Source organism: Podarcis muralis, chromosome 3, assembly GCF_964188315.1.
Source record: "Podarcis muralis chromosome 3, rPodMur119.hap1.1, whole genome shotgun sequence".
In the NCBI taxonomy this organism is placed as follows: Eukaryota; Metazoa; Chordata; class Lepidosauria; order Squamata; family Lacertidae; genus Podarcis; species Podarcis muralis.
Genome location: NC_135657.1, coordinates 42,071,051 through 42,087,544, shown reverse-complemented (window position 1 = coordinate 42,087,544; position 16,494 = coordinate 42,071,051). Strand labels below are relative to the sequence as shown.

At 40.8% G+C, this 16,494-nt stretch overlaps 1 protein-coding gene across 5 annotated transcripts in view; it reads left to right on the top strand.

Moving 5' to 3' along the window:
* Positions 1-197: 197 nt before the first annotated feature.
* SPAST (spastin) overlaps positions 198-16,494 on the top strand; it is a 30,221-nt gene continuing 13,924 nt past the window's right edge. Inside the window, exons 1-5 of one of the 5 annotated variants that reach the window (XM_028724176.2) lie at positions 198-837; positions 4,169-4,252; positions 6,482-6,565; positions 10,419-10,514; positions 15,527-15,714. In XM_028724176.2, the coding sequence (XP_028580009.2) occupies positions 423-837; positions 4,169-4,252; positions 6,482-6,565; positions 10,419-10,514; positions 15,527-15,714 (867 nt within the window). In that variant the 5' untranslated portion in view covers positions 198-422. Of the gene's footprint in view, positions 838-4,165; positions 4,253-6,481; positions 6,566-10,418; positions 10,515-15,526; positions 15,715-16,494 lie in introns of all 5 variants that reach the window. The other 4 variants (XM_028724175.2, XM_028724178.2, XM_028724177.2 and 1 more) reach the window with 4 other exon arrangements.

Here is a 16,494-nt window from a genome sequence, read left to right as displayed (position 1 = left end):
GCATAAACCCTACCTAGTACAGTACTGTATTGGCTTTTACGCCGACACTAAGAGACACACCAGCCAGCCAACCCGCTATCTCCGTTAATTACGTGAGAAGAATTGCGTGATGGTAGCCTTCCGGGTTGACCCGCCTCTTTTCCCTACCGCCCGTAGTGCCGACCACGCCCCCTATTGTCGCTTCTGCGGTTCGCGCAGGCGCAAATTGACGAGAGCGTCCAGGCAGCCGGCGAAGGGCTGCTGTTACGGCGCTCCTTATTCAGGAAGCGTCGCTGCGCAGATTGCCTCGTGCGCGCGCCTGCGAGTGCCCCCTGTTCCTGATAGCGGGGCTGAGGGAAAGGGGCGTAGCCTGTGCCATGGCAGGCCCGCGCGGCTGGTTGTTGTCAGTCGCTGGCAGCGGGTTATGGCGACGGCGGTGGTGAATGAATTCTCCGGGCGGGAGAGGGAAGAAGAAGGGCTCAGCCGCCTCCAGCTCCCCGACTCGGGCCGCCGGGACTTCCTCTCCGCCCGGGGCCGGGCCGGCTCCTTCCGTCCAGCACCACCAGCAACAGGCAGCTGCGGCGACGGCGGCGGCGGCTTCCCCTCACAAGCGCAACCTCTACTACTTCTCGTACCCGCTGTTCGCCGCCTTCGCCCTGCTCCGCTTCCTGGCCTTCCAGCTGGGGCTGCTGTTCGCCTGGCTCTGCGAGCGCCTCTCCCGCGGCGGCATCCTCATGGCAGCCGCCAAAGGCACCGCCAGGGCCGGCGCCGGCGACGCTCCCGAGACCGTGCGAGCCTGCCACAAGCGCGCCTTCGAGTGCATCTCCACGGCGCTGCGCATCGACGAAGACGAGGCCGGTAAGGGAGGCCCCGGAGAGGCGAAATGGCTGCGGCAAAGGATGGGGGGGGGGGCTGTGTTGCGCGGCGAGGACGGTGCCGGCGGAGGGAAGGGGAAGGGGATGCCGCCCAGGAGGACAGGGACGGGCCCCCTTTCGCCGTCGCCTCACGCCCGTCGGATGGCTGCGCCCCCCATCTTTGGTGCCCCCCAGTTCCGTCAACCTCCCCTTCCCGGCGCTGTGTCTCCTTATGTTGATAAATTGCTTCCGAGTTCGCTCTTGTCGCCCATCTGCTCTCGCAGTCGAGGGGACTGAAGAGCGTTTTTTTAGGTCCTCCTTGTAGTGTTGGCAGCGATGGTTCACTCCGCGCGCAATTAGTTAGATAGGCAGGGGTTTAAAAGGCGAGGGGCTTTGAAGAGTAGAATTGCTCCAGAGTGAAAAGCCTGTGGTGGTATATTCACCCCATAAGAGGCGGCGAATGTTAGGATGTATGGTTGGGTGCTGACATGAAGGACTTGGTGGGTGGAGTCTATGTAGAGGGAGGCTTTGCTGTGAATGTGAAAGAGACTTTGTGTTACCCGCTTAGTCTCTTTGTTCTCCGAGTTCAGCTTGTACTACTGTGGTTCATCATACACCATCACCAGCCGCTGCTTCTGTTAACTTGTTTGGGCTGCATATCAAATTCAAGTTTCTAAGGGGTTCAGACAAATTCTTGAGCTGGTAATGATGAGGGGGGGGGGAATGTGTAGAATGGTGAGCTCTGTGGAGGCAAACTATTCAGAAAGGCCTTTTTTTTTGTTAGGGTTGACTGTACTGTAACTTAATCAGTAGCTGTTAGTCTTGTGAGAGAACATGATAGTTCAGATATTTTAAAGCTAAATCGTTTGCCATTTGTAACCTTCAGTGCTTTCTGGTGTGACACTTTTGGTAAAAGATAAGCCATTGATAGAAGCTTTTTAAAACCATGCTGTAAATAAATAGGGACTGAAGTGAGGTTTGTTGTTGTAAGTTTTACTTAATGTAATAGGTTAAGACCCACTCTTTCCATTTACTTATTTCGTGGTGATTTAGAATAAGAGGGAAAAATAACCTTTCCAATGCAGCAGTCACAAATATTTTAAAATACAATAAGATGGATATGTTGAAGCACCTTACACTGACCTAGACAACTGGTTGATTCTAACCTACCCCTGGGTCTCAAGCAGAGGTTATTCCCAACACTGCTACCTAAGATACTTTTAGCTGGAGATGCCAGGGATTGAACCTTTTACATCCAAAATGTGTTCCTTACCACAAGTTATGGTTCTGAACAAACAGCATTGGACTGCCAACATATGTAACAAAAACAAAAATTAAGACTGACATTAAGAACATGGTAAGAGCCTACTGGATCAGGCCAGTGGCTCATCCACTATCCTGTTTTCATAGTGGCCACCCAGATGCTTGTGGGAAGACCGCAAGCTAGACCTGAGTGCAACATTACTCTACCCAACTGGTATTGAGAGGCATAATGCCTCTCACAGTTGAGATAGACCATTGCCAGCATGGCTAGTAGCTGTTTATAACCTTGTCCTGCATGAATTTTTTTAATCCACTTTTAAAGCTGCCTAAGTTGGTGGCCATTGATGCCTCCTGTGAGAGTGAGTTCCATTGTTTAATTATGTGTTGCCTAAAGTACTTTCTTTTAGCTGCCCTCATTCTTCCAACATTCAGCTTCATTGGATGTCCATGAATTCTAGCGTTATGAGAGAGGGAGAAAAACTTTTCTCTAACCACTGTCTCCATGCCATGCATTATTTCATAAACATCTATCATGTCACCTCTTGCCTTTTGTTATTTTTAGGAATTGATTGTGAATTCGAACCCTGTGTCCAGTCACTTCCAAAACATAAGCTTGAATTGGGTATTTTTTCAAGTTGCCCGCCCTTTAAGTTTCCCTACTTAGTGATTGTGGCACTACATGGCTTTCCTGGAAAGTGTAGAAATAAGCAATATCTGGGAGTAATATAGCTGATTGCCCATTGTTTTGTATGAGAGATTAAACAAATCTGAAACATTAAGATTAAACCTTTCTATCTCATTTGTTCAGCAGAATCAAGATAAGGAAGTAAGTGAATGAGTTCAAGACAGTTTGACAAGCCTATGAAAATAACTTTCCATTGCACTCTGGGTGTGCTGACCCCTGCGATTTCCCCAAATGTGGGAAGCTCGACTGCATAATTTGTGGTAGGTTTAGGATAGGTTAGGCTAAGAGAGTGGGGGAGCCGGGGTCACATAGTAAGCTTCATGACTGACTCATAGTATAACACACTGATTCTTCACATGCAAAAAAATTATGGCAAAACTTCATGGACTGTATTGCAAACTGTGTCAACATATTAATGTGGTTTGCTCAGTTCAGGATCTGAACTGAAAGAAATTCTCACATATTGAATGGGTAATTGCCCTGCTTGGCTGTGCTTTTCTCCTTCTAGGCATGTGGATTTGCTTGCTAATGTGAGCTGTCTGGAGCTCCTTACTTTTAAGATGCTTTTAATAGTTCACCTGATATAACCATAGCCTGTTGAGGTCTGGAGTGTATGGATTTACTTGTAGCAGCTGTTGTGTGGATGATCCAGCATTCCTGTGTGGGATTGAATTGGGTAACTTTCAGACTTTGATTGTGTGCTCTCTTGAGTAATCTGATATTAAAAGCAAGGCACTGTGAATTCATTGACTTCTCACATTCTCTTGTGATCCAGATTCTCATTTTTCTATCTAAATACTTTATTGACACTTTGTTTCTTTAAAAAAAACAAAACAAAAAAAAGGAACGTGAAGGCAGTCAGAGTAGCATAATGTCAAGGTGAGGTCTGAACCTGAAAGTCTGAGGTCACCTGTCACTTCAGTCATGAACTTCCTAGATAGCGTTAGCCATCTAGGAAGCCATCTGTATACCTTAGCTTTCCATCTGCATATGGGGATACTTTTGATTTACTTGTCAGGCTGCAAGCAATCAAAAGCACAATATGAACGTTCTGTATTTCATCAATCCCATAACAACTCTTGATGTGTAATTACCTTTCTGCACATATTGCTATTGGGTTGCTTTCTGAACAAGCTTTAATACTGGGTTGAGATCCAATGTAGTGTGGAGCAGTTACCCCCTGCGGGCCCCCACAAGACTCAAAATCTGTTCCAGAGGGTTGAGCAGATTTGGGTTGTTGGGAGCTGGAGGATGGAGAAGAGAAAACAGAAGTCTGAATGTGCATACTGGTAGCCATCTTCAAATAACTTCCATAGGCTCTATACAGTGTCTGTAGTTCTGACCATTCTTCATAACGGAAAGTATGCAACCAACTTTTTCTCAGCAGGACAAAAGGAACAAGCTGTTGAATGGTACAGAAAGGGGATTGAAGAACTGGAAAAAGGAATAGCTGTGCTAGTTACTGGTCAAGGTAGGCCAACCTTGTGTCTGTGAAACTGTGAGCTTATTTTGATCCTAAATTTAAATGAATAAACAGAAGGAGCAATTGAAATTGGCAAAGAAAACCTAGTAAATCTTTTTTATTTTTTGCAGAATTAAAAAAAGTTTTTCATGGTTAAGTTTTTCCCCTCTGACCTCAAGCCATATTACCATGATTTTTGGTTTCCTTGAGGTTAATCACTGGTTGTTTGCTCCTGCTGCTGCCACACTGCCAGGAAACAAACCATGGTCTCATTTAGCATTATGGTTGGGGCTTGTTTAGAGCAAAAACTACAGACTTTGTTTAAGATATGTTGGCCACCAGACCACAGCTTGTTTCCTTGCAATGCAGCAGGAGTGGCAGAGGAGTAGCGTTCATGTTAACTTTCAAATGTTTGCTGAAAATTTTTCTTTGCCATAAGGCAGACAATTAAGAAACATTTCCCATCGTAGTCAGCTGGTGATCTGTTTCAATTGTTTATGTGGTTTTTATTGTATTATAATTGTTTCAGATGGCTTTGATATTTTTCACAAAATTGAGGTAGACAAGTATGTTTATAAAAAAACAACTAAACCTTAGTTTATGTTTGAATGTGATGTGTGAACAAGGCCAGAGTTGTTGAATGCAATACACTTCCTTAATTGCTGACAGCTAATTGTACTTGAAATAAAATCTCTGTTTTGGAAATACTCAAACCAATACTCATTAAATTTTCTAAATAATAACCAAAAAAAATCATCCTTGACCATTGGTCATAGCTGCGAGGCCTATGGGAGTTGGAGTCCAACAACATCTGGAGGGCTACATGTGTGATTTAGATCAGCACAATTGCAAACCTTTTCTTTAGAAACTGCAGGCCTAACCAACACAAATAGCAGCTTGCCCATAAGGAAACATGCTCAAAATACTGTGCATATATAAACTTTCATGTCAGAACTTAGAAATAAGTTTTATCATGACTTAAAGTCTGATGAAGGCATTCTGTGGTGCCCAGGTGCTTTTAACCCCTTTTCCCCACCATGCCATCATCTTGTCTGTTGCCAGTTACTTCTTCAAAAGAATGGAGTACGTACAGAAATTTGACATAATGCAAGAATAAAAATCCTTCCAGCAGGAGTGCCACCTTGGCTCCATGACCATGGGTGCCATGCAGTGAGCATGGCCCTGGCACTGAAATTTATGGGTGCCCGGACCCTTCATAGGGAATTTTGTGGGTGCTCGGTTAGCCAGGGCCCCATCAAGTTGGCACCTATGCCTTCCAGATAACTCTGAACCACACTGAGACATGTGGGTATAGGATGGTATATAAATTCAAGAAATAATAGTAATAATAATAATGGGTTCACGTGCTAATGGTTCACTCTTTTTTGGATAGTTTATATTATCTACCACTTGTTTCTTAGCTGAACTTTTATTTTGAACAGATAACCTGGATTTTGTTTTTGTTTGTCACAGTTGTGGTTCTACAAAGTATCTCTGTTGATGGTTCATGTTCTTTTTTCAGAGGGGATGGGGATAAAATTCAGTCAGATTTTTTGCCTCAAGTCAATTTTGCTACCTTGGCACTAACATTTTTGGTGTTGCTTTTAAGCAAGTTGAAAGCTTTAAATACCTATTTAATTTTGATGTAAGAAGGCATCCTATCTGTAAATTGGCAAAACAAGTATACAAAAATTGTAATGTAAATGTGGCATGGCAAATAGTTAGCATTTATTAATATCTTAGAAGTTTTTGTCGTTTAGAGATTCTTGGGGCTAAAATCAATCCAAAGTTCATGTTCCGTTAGAATGGTTTTTTCATCAGTTTAGAAATCTGACATATTACTTGTCAGAAAGAGACCTAATACTAATGCTAGTTCCATATCAGCATTTTGAAATAATGGCAGAGAATAGAAAATATTAACAGGGAGCAGGCTAATTGCACACGTAATGGGGAAATACAGCTAGTCGGAACACGTTCTTACTACTGTGTTCATTTGCATATTTTCCTCATTTGTGCAAATGTCCCTGAAGAGAGAAAAGCATGCACAGACTTGTTCTAATGTTAGATATCTATGCAGAGCATCATTAGGATTTTTTTGCTATGTCAGTTACTTCTAGATGCATGGATAATTTAAGTAAGTTGTAATTTTAATATTTACTTCTCTTTTTTGCTATAGTGTGGGACAAACATTACTGCTGTACTTATGCTTGAATCTGAATATTTAACTTTCTTTTTAAGGAGATCATTGTGATCGAGCTCGCCGTCTCCAGTCTAAAATGATGACAAATTTGGCAATGGCCAAGGACCGTTTGCAGCTGTTAGGTATTACTTAATATTTTTATTTTGGAAAATGGGAAATGATAGCTACACAATGCATATATTTAAGAAACATTTATTAATCTGGCTTTTTAATTTTTGAAAGGGGTAGCTCAGTATTGGATTTTAATTGCATAGAACCTATATACCCACTGTGACACAGATACAGGAATATTGGCAGAGTCTGGGTCTTTTAGGGGGAGGGATTTAAAGGGGCTGTGAGAAAAACAGACTCAAGACACTACGAAGACGAAGAACTAGAGTTCTGGAGTTCAGTTGGCTCTCTGAAAAGATGATTTATTTGATACACCCAGTGGAAGTAAATCCATGTTACACCTAAAATAAACATTTTAAATGGTCTCTTTTAGTAAATCTGAGTGAATTCACAGCTTGTCATTCTTATATCAAGGAAAAAGAATAAAGGACCAAACTAGACTGTGTAAGAAACCAGCCTTAGGAGGATGCAAGTTTGTGTGGAACCATGGCATTGAAAGAGGCTGCTTAACCTTTCCCCTTCAGACTGTTTTTCTACTTAAAACCCAACCACTCCTGCTGCAACTAAATTTGGGCAGAAAAATGGATACATGCCATATGTTAAGCAGCCTACTCACTTCCTGGCATACCTCCACTCAAACCAGCAGTCTCCTGAGACTGCTCTTGGTGTAAGAGATGCATGCAACTTGCTGCATGTCGCATTCCTATATTGCAGTAATGAGTGTTAGATTTAAGAACTTAAGTAAAGCTTTAGAGCTGATGACTGAGTCACACTAAAAAAAAAATCTAATCATATTCCATGGCCATGACATACAACTTGTTTTCAATAGAGCATAGTAAAAACTTAAAATTAACATCATATAGCTATAGTATGTACTCTGTTAACACAAGCTTTTTAGGTATGAGAAGTCTGGCTTAAGTATCAGTCTTCCTGAGCTATAACTGTACCTCTTGCCCCTCCCACCTGCCCTTCCATTCTCTTCCCCTCACCAGTGGGTTTCCAGTCCTACTCAGAGTTTCAGTCACAGGAGGAAGGAGATCTTTCTTCCCCACAACATAGTTTAAATATAACTCTGTTTTTTCTGGAACGCTCCAAATTAATCTTGCTTCTTTCTTCTTGAGATGAGGGCTTCAAGTAATTTATTGGTCCTGCTGGTACTTGGCAAAAGTACAGAAGGAACTGAGTCCTTAAGGTGCCAGAGGACACTGCTTTGTTTTGCTGCAGCAGGCTGACCATGGTCATCCCTTGCAGTACGTCTTAGGCCAGATAGTAGCCCAATCTTATGCATATGCTGTATATTCAGTAGTCTCCCTACATTTAATGGATATGATTTAGATCACATGTTAGCATGCATATGCCTGTAGCTTAAAAGTAAATCTGATAATTATTTGTTTATTTATGTGTTGTTTTATGGAAAAACTATAATTCTGAAATAATTTTTATTGTAGCATTTATTGTTAATAAGGCTTTAGGTGAGTTATTGCCATTGCATAGATAATTTTGACATAGAGTGTAATACTTAACATGTATTGTTTATAAGCAGCAGCAATCTGTTTGAAACTTGGTGCAATTATGGAAAGAAACCACATTTAGTTTGGGGGGCTGATAATGGCTTCATAGTGGTTTTTTCATTTGTGGGGTAGCATAGGGCTCTGTATTGTTGTTCCATGTTTTTTAATATCTACATGAAACTTCTGGAGGAAGGTATCCAAAGGTGTGGCTGCAGCGTCATCAGTATGCTGACAGCATGCAGCTGTGTGTTTTGTTGCCATCTTTTGATGTAATTGAGGCTGTTCACTTAAGGAAGCTGGAATCTTTTATCTGTGATCTTTATTCTTGAGTTTAATGCTTGTAGTTTTTATTGGTTGTAAATCTCTTTTGATAGTCTTTGCCTGGAAAAGCATCACACAAGCATTTTAAAATAAAAATAGTTTAGAGCATGCAAGTGAAATCTCTCAACATCTTCACCCTCCATCAACAAGACATAGCCGTTTCCATAAGCCCTAGGTAAAGGGTAAAGGGACCCCTGACTGTTAAGTCCAGTCGCGAACGACTCTAGGCTTGCGGCGCTCATCTCGCTTTATAGGCCAAGGGAGCCAGTGTTTGTCCACTCCGCAGACAGTTTTTCCGCGTCATGTGGCCAGCATGACTAAGCCGCTTCTGGTGCAACGGAACACTGACACCAGAGCAGTGCACAGAAACGCCATTTACCTTCCCGCTGAAGTGGTACCTATTAATCTACTTGCACTTTTGGCGTGCTTTCGAACTGCTAGGTTGGCAGGAGCTGGGACTGAATAACGGGAGCTCACCTCGTCGAGGGGATTCAAACCAGTTACCTTTTGAACGGCAAGCCCAAGGCTCAGTGGTTTAGACCACAGCACCACCCGTGTCCCTATGTTGGAACAAAAACTCAAGGAGGCATGTAACTAAATTTGACAAGTGTTAGAAATAACTGACCTTATGTTTGGCTCTAGGCCTCTTATCGTGCCACTTTGTCTCTTGACGTATGATGAAATCATCAACTGGAGTCACCTTTTGATCCAAAGACAACTGGATAACAACACAAATACAGTACAGTGTACTTGGCCTGATCCAGCAGGCTCTTCATATATAATTGAAGAATGCATTTTGTGAGGCAAAACTGCATTGAAAACGGTTGCTTTTTGACAGTGGCTGTTTTTTTTTTCTGTGTGGGTTGGATTCAAACTTGCATGCAATGGAGTTTTGATCATGTGAAACTCGGCTAGAGGAACAGAGAAGGGGAAGATTATTTTTGTCAGTTTCTCCTTTCTTGTGTTGCCCTCTGAAAAGCTGATATCAGTGGCTGCAGGCCCCTCTGCAACAATGGGCAGTGGCACTGAGGGCTGCAGGGGGAAAGGGGGGTAGTAGAAAATAGCCATCTTTATTCCAGGATAAGCTGCTAAATCACAATCACTTCCATCTGCAGAATGGCAACCCTGCACCCAACCTTTCTTTTGTTAAATAAAATGGGTGTTGAGCCCTCTTTCTAAAACCAATTAGTGTGAAGAACTCCAAATAAGTTAAGTGTGTGAATGCTGCAGGGTGTTATGACGAGTCAAGTTCAAGAGGCTGTTTAATACAAGAGAAACTATGTTACGTCAGAAAGATGACAAATAATGATTGTCATAAGGCCTGGAGCGTTGGAATTGAAGCAGTATAATTTCTTGGAATATTTCTCAAGCACACATCATACTTTAGAAGTGGCAGAAAGACTTCATCAGTTTACCCCAAATCTGCTAATTGTACAATATTGCTACACCCCTTTAAGAATCCATTTTCCCTTTAGGATATTTGATATTTAGTAATGTAGTGTTGAAGTTTGAAGATGCTAATTTGATCAGAAAAGATGATTCTTGCTCAACCTTATTAATTGAAGAATTGTCTGATGTGATGTAATCTGCTGAAGCAAGCATTATCTGTTAAATATGGAGTGGTAATTATACACAAACATTTGCCAATAAAGCGTACTATAAAGATAAGATCTGGCTGCAACATGTACCAACTGGTTACAAGCTCTCTCACCTAAAACCTTCTTTTTCCCATGGATAGAGATACCTTGTGCATACAGCATTGAAAAGTTTCCCATCAATCTTTTACATTGTGATTTCTGACTAACTTGGTTATTGACTGTAATTCACAACCTTTTCATAATAGTATATCATCTTTTAGATGTTCTTGTAGCTTCATAATATAGCAAACATAAGACACATGCTTTCTAACTTTAATCCATTTCAAGTCAATCAAAGGCAAAGTCATTTTTTGTGTGATTAGTGTACGTAACTTCCATGGGTTCATTTTTTGTTTTTTATTTGTCCTTCCCCACCCTTCTGTTTTGTTGCATAGAGAAGATGCAGGCAGTTAAGCAAATTCCCAAGCTGCAAATGGAAATCTGTAATGACAGTACTAACCTGGTTTGCCGCAATGGACATCTCCAGTCAGGTGGGTTTGGTTTTACCAGCACCTAAATAATTAGGGGGATGTCTCAGTATATATTATGTAACAAAGAAAATATGCAGTGCTAAATTGCCTGCTTCTAAACAATTTTTAAAATGCTTTTCTACTGAAAGGTTTATGTAGTGCGGTCTGTCCTCAAAATTGTGTTAACATTGCTCTTGTTGAACTCTTTTCCTTGTACTTTAAAGTTCACCACATTTTAAATGAAATGGTTCCTAAGGCAAATCGTTAATTTTTAAAAATCACATGCTTTTAAAATGCAGTTTTAACAGTTTGAAAAAAACCCCCTGCATTTTGTGAAATACCGTATCAGGAAAAAAAGCTGGGAGATTTTAGAGGCTGCTACAAAGTGATATAAGGCAAAACTATATAACTGGATTGTTTTGAATTCTATTTTATATTAACATCAACCAAAACAATATTTGAATACACTTCCCATTAGTTATATCCTACTTTTTATTATTGGTCATTGCTCTTTTGCTGCTTGATGTTAGAAAGTATGCCTAGAATTACTGTAAAAGGCTGCACATATGTGAATGTTAATTGTGTAGTTAACTAGGAGAACTATATGTGAGAGTTGGTTGAAGTCATATTTTGGGGGAAGGATTGTAACCTGACATTCTGAAAGTATGCACTAAAAAGGAAAAGAACTTAAAACAGCAGATTGTGAAATGTTCATTGTTAGCTTTGTAATTTTGTTAGTAGGGTAGCTTCTCTGCATACTAGCTAATCGGTCATCTCAGTTATTTTCACTGTTTGTAAGACAAATGCTTTCAAATGAACAGATGCAAATATTGTTGAAAGCACAACTAAGCTAAAACATACGCATGGTGACTTAATATTTTTGCTTTAGAAATTTGGTATTTTAGATGAGAATCCCCAGAGATTTGAGGTGGAAGGGGTTTCCTCAGTTGTTTTTTTAAAATCTGCCTGTTACTTTTAGGCCATAAATACTCTCTTCATTCTTGCTAACCATTCTTAAATGAGGCTTTGAAAGACTACTCGCCTTTCATATACTTTTGCTTAGCTCATGTACACGGCTGGAGCTTCCATGGAATCATAGAATCTTAGAGTTGGAAGGCATCCCAAGGGTCTTCTAGGCCAATCCCCTGCATGCAGGAATCTCAGCTAAAGCATCCATGACAGATGGCCATCCAACCTCTCCTTAAAAACCTCCAAGGAAGGGGAGTCCACCATCTCTCATGGGAGTCTGTTTCACTGCTGAACAGCTCTTACTGTCAGAAAGTTTTTCCGACTGTTTAGTTAGAATCTCCTTTCTTGCAACCTGAAGCCATTGGTTCGAGTTCTACCCTCCAGAGCAGGCATCCCCAAACTCGGCCCTCCAGCTGTTTTGGGACTACAATTCCCATCAGCCATGACCACTGGTCCTGTTAGCTAGGGATGATGGGAGTTGTAGTCCCAAAACAGCTGGAGGGCAAAGTTTGGGGATGCCTGCTCCAGAGCATGAGAAAACAAGTATGCTCCCTCCTCCATGTGACAGCCCTTAAGATATTTGAAGATGGCTATCATATCTCCTTTCAGTCTCCTCTTTTCCAGGCTAAATATAGCCAGCTCCCTCAAGTGCTCCTCATAAGGCTTAGTTTCCAGACTCTTGATCATCTTGGTTGTCCTCCTCTGCACACGTTCCAGCTTGTCAACATCCTTCTTAAGTTGTGGTGCCCAGAATTGGACACAGTATTCCAAGTGTGGTCTGACTAAGGCATTGCCAGATATCAGATGAATTTTAATTAGTTTTTGAAGGAATAGTATAGTTTGGTTCCGTTTAATGCAAGTTGTTTTGCTAAATAATTTGAATCTGTGCTGATGATTGAGAATCAGTAATGTCTTAATTGCATCATAAAGCTGTTAAAGCTTAGAATAAAATTGCTCTTTCCTAACCATATTTGGGGGGTACTCTCAAGTAAGGATTGCTCCTAAGAAGTTTTGCTCACTTCACATAACCCAATCTGGTCTCTGGTTTACCAGTGAGTTACAGGCAATGAGGTGGAGCAGGAAAAATTTAGAACACATGCTAATCTCAAGTGTGAATCCAGTCAAACACAGGTAGTGACTTATCAAGTTGTCTTTGTGGCGGTGATGGTGATGCAGAGTTCTCTGCCATTTTTACATCCTAGATCCTTGGAAACATGCTGTGATATTGCTGTGTGCTTCCAGGACAAAGTTCTGTCCTGAGTTGGTATCCAACTAATTTTGCAGTTCGGTCTTCTTATGCTTAGAGTACCTTCTAGTCTAGTTTTGTGGTATGAGGATGTAGATAAGGGGGTTGGAGAGGTGCTGCCTACTGCAAGCCTGCTTAACTGGTTCCCTTCTTGGCTTATTGCATCTAGCCTATATACCTATTTACTAGAAGGAGTGATTCCAGCTGCTTTGAAATTAACAGTTATGAGGTTGCTTCTGAAGAAACTCTCCCTGTACCCCAAGAGCCATAAAAATTGTTGGTTAATCTCAACTCTCCTCCGTGGGCAGAATGCTTGATGGTTGGTTGCCAAGAAATTCCAGTTACTCTTGAATCAAACTTTCAGCAGTATTGGTACAATCAGCCTCCTTTTGGAAAGACTCCCTGATTTCAGAGTTGAAATCACAGTAGTATAGTAGTAGTAGTAGTAGTAGTAGTAGTAGTAGTAGTAGTAATTTATTTATACCCCGCCCATCTGGCTGGCCTTCCCCAGCCACTCTGGGCAGCTTCCAACAAATTATTAAAATACAGTAATGCACCAAACATTAAAAGCTTCCCTAAACAGGGCTGCCTTCAGATGTCTTCTAAAAGTCTGGTAGTTGTTCTCTTTGACATCCAGTGGGAGGGCATTCTAGCTGAAGGGCCACTTCCAGGTACTACTGTTGGATCCCACAGATATATGTTCGTTATGTGGTCCTACAGGGTTCTTTTTTCTCCCCTCTTCTGTTTCACATTTACTTGAAGCTGCTGGGTGAGGTCATCCAAGGTTTTGTAGTGTGGTGTTTCCAGTGTATACACTCTTGTCTTTCCTTGACAATGGATTTAGTCAAGGTAGTGGAAGTGCTAAGTTGTCCATTGGAATCATGAATGGACCAAATGATTGCCAACAAACTGAAGCTCAGTCTTGTCAGGATTTATCTGCTGTTAAAAGGTGTTTTGTCTAGGGAACCAGTAGTCAACCAGTTCTGAATGGGAGTGCACTCCACTCTGCAGATTTATTTATTTGGGTGGGAAATACTCATGGTTCTAGCTTTAATACTGTTCTTAGCAACCCTGAAATCAGTGGATGTAACAATATTTCTAATTATAACTGGTTTTAGAGTATTTTAACCGTTTTAGAATGTTTTTGAATTGTGGGTGTGTTTGCAGCCTTGGGTTCCTGCAGTAGGTAGGACAGGATATATTTTCATTTAACAAAAGATACAATAGCCTGTCCACAGTTATCAGTGCTCTGGCGACTTCCAGAATAGACAACTGCAATGCTTTGTATTTGGGACTGCCTTCTGAAGTTCAGTTAGGTTACTAGCTGGGATCAGGAATATAATGCTAATACCTAAAAAGAACTTCATTGGCGTCTGATCTGTTTCCAAGCACGGTACAAAGCCCTGCATAGCTTGTGACCTGGCTACCATAGGGATTGTCTCCTTCCTTATCAACCTACCTGGATACCCTTGCCAGATAAGTTGAAGATGGTGGTGACAGGGGAGAATTTTATTTATTTTGGTGCCCAGTTTGTAAAATTCTCTCCTCAGAGATTCTTACTTGGTGCCTATTTTGCTAGGACTATAATGCACAAGACAAAGATTTGTTGGTTTTCCAGACTTTTAAAATTCTTTTTATCTTTTGACTTCTTAATGTTTGCTGCTGTTACAACTTCATTGTTCATTGTTTTATTTGTTGTCCTTAATGTTTTGTGAAGTGCCCTAGAAATTTCAAACTGAAGTATGGTACAAAGTTTTAAAATAAGTGGAGAGTGAGTCTGACATTCTAAGATTTACAATATGTTTTTACTTCTTTGCGCTTTCAACTTTTACACTGTACACTGAATTGACAAAAATGTGATTTGGTAAAGATAAAGCATGCTGGATCATGTTGGTCAGGCCACGTAAAATAATTATGTTAGCTAAAGTGTAGTGGCATAGGCGGAATTATTTTTCAACTGAATTTCAGGATTATTTTCAGTTATGCAGTAGTGTAACACAATTCAATTAATATCAATGTAAGAGATGAACTATAATCTTCATTCAGAATTTCCCTGTTGGGTCGGTTACTTGTGATATTGTTGGCATTGTGTTTCCCAGAAATGAATCACAGGATGTATATTGGACTTGGCTGACATAAGCCATATCCAGCTAGAATTTTGGCTGCCTCTTCCTATTCTAAAAACTTAACACCATTCAGATGCTGCAGAATTGATACTTTGCTTCATACAGGTATAATGTAGTGATTAAGAGACTCTGTCCCCAGTTCAGATATTGTCTCTGCTATGAATTCATGAGGTGGGTCAGTCTTGCCATCCTCCGTTGACAATATGTGGATAATAATACTAACCTACCTTACACTTTTGTATTTCTTATTAAGGATTGTAACATTGGTTTAGAGTTCTGAATATTCTAGGTGCTACGTAGATGCCTAGCAATTATGATTATTCTAGTGGTAATTGCAGTTCATCTGTATCAAGTGAATGAATGTATTTGTAGGATTCTAAAACTTATTTGCTGCAGTATTAAATGTGATGGTTGACAGCTGCATGTCCAGTAGTGTTTAAACAACTAATAGTTAAATAGAATTTGATGGACTAATCTGAGTTTATGGTGGTCCAGGAGTGGTATTAATGTAGACTTACTAGAATTTTCTACCAAGCAAGTAAAACAAATATGAATATGACTCCTCCACTTTAGAAAATGCTATAAAGCAGTACATTTGATCAAGATGTCACTCATTATTTTTAAAGGATGGTGTGCAACTAGTTGTTTTGAGTATACCCTATATTGACATATCTGTGTCTTCCTTTTTGTAGAAAGTGGAGCTGTTCCAAAAAAGAAGGACCCATTGACTCAAACGAGTAACTCACTCCCTCGTTCAAAATCTGTGGCCAAAACTGGATCTGTGGGGCTTTCAGGGCACCAAAGGACACCTAGTTATAGTGGAATATCCAATTTTTCTGTACCTAGACAAGGAACTGTTCCCGCAGCTTCAACTCAGAAGGTAAGGCAGTAGGCTCCATGTGCTGCTTGCTTGCCAGTTTGTCTTCATAACAGAAACATTACCATTCAAAATTGAGGAAATACATGGCAACAGAGAGCTTTATTTCAAAGCTTAGAGTCTTTAATTGCAAAAAGAGTTTCTAAAGAAAAGTGCTACTTTTACTGTCCTAGCTCTTTTTTTGATTGAGACCATGTGTTAGAAGTTGGCAACCGGTAGTGCTATGCCTGCTTGAATCAGTTAACAAAATGGCTCCAAGGGTATGTAGGTGTGCAGTGGCTTCATTTGTGATTCAACTGCTTGTTAATAGGAAACTAGAACAGGTGTCCATACAGTTGACTGTCCTTGATCATCTTTCTGAAAAGATGGTTGGGTTTTCCTCAGTTTAAAGTGTGTCAGAAACCTGTAGAATTTGTTTCATCAGAGGATGCTACAGGATAGTAAAATGTTGTGTCAAACCACTTCCTCTCCACCACTACTCTTAAAATCTTACACCTTTTGGTAGTCTATGTTCATTTTTCTCCATGTACTTAAGGAGAATGCTAAAATTAACCGTCAAAATAGAATAGACCTCCAAATAATGTTGCATGAGCTAAAAATCCTAACATGTTGATTAGTCTGAACTGGTGGTGAATAACCAGGAAACAGAGCTTGAGAATGTGGTGGATAATCTATGCAAAAATCAACAGAATGTGTGATGAATGCAAATTTCTTACAAGGATTGGTTAGGAAAGGGACTGAAACTAACTCAGCCGGTATCATTCTGCTTTCATACAAATCTCT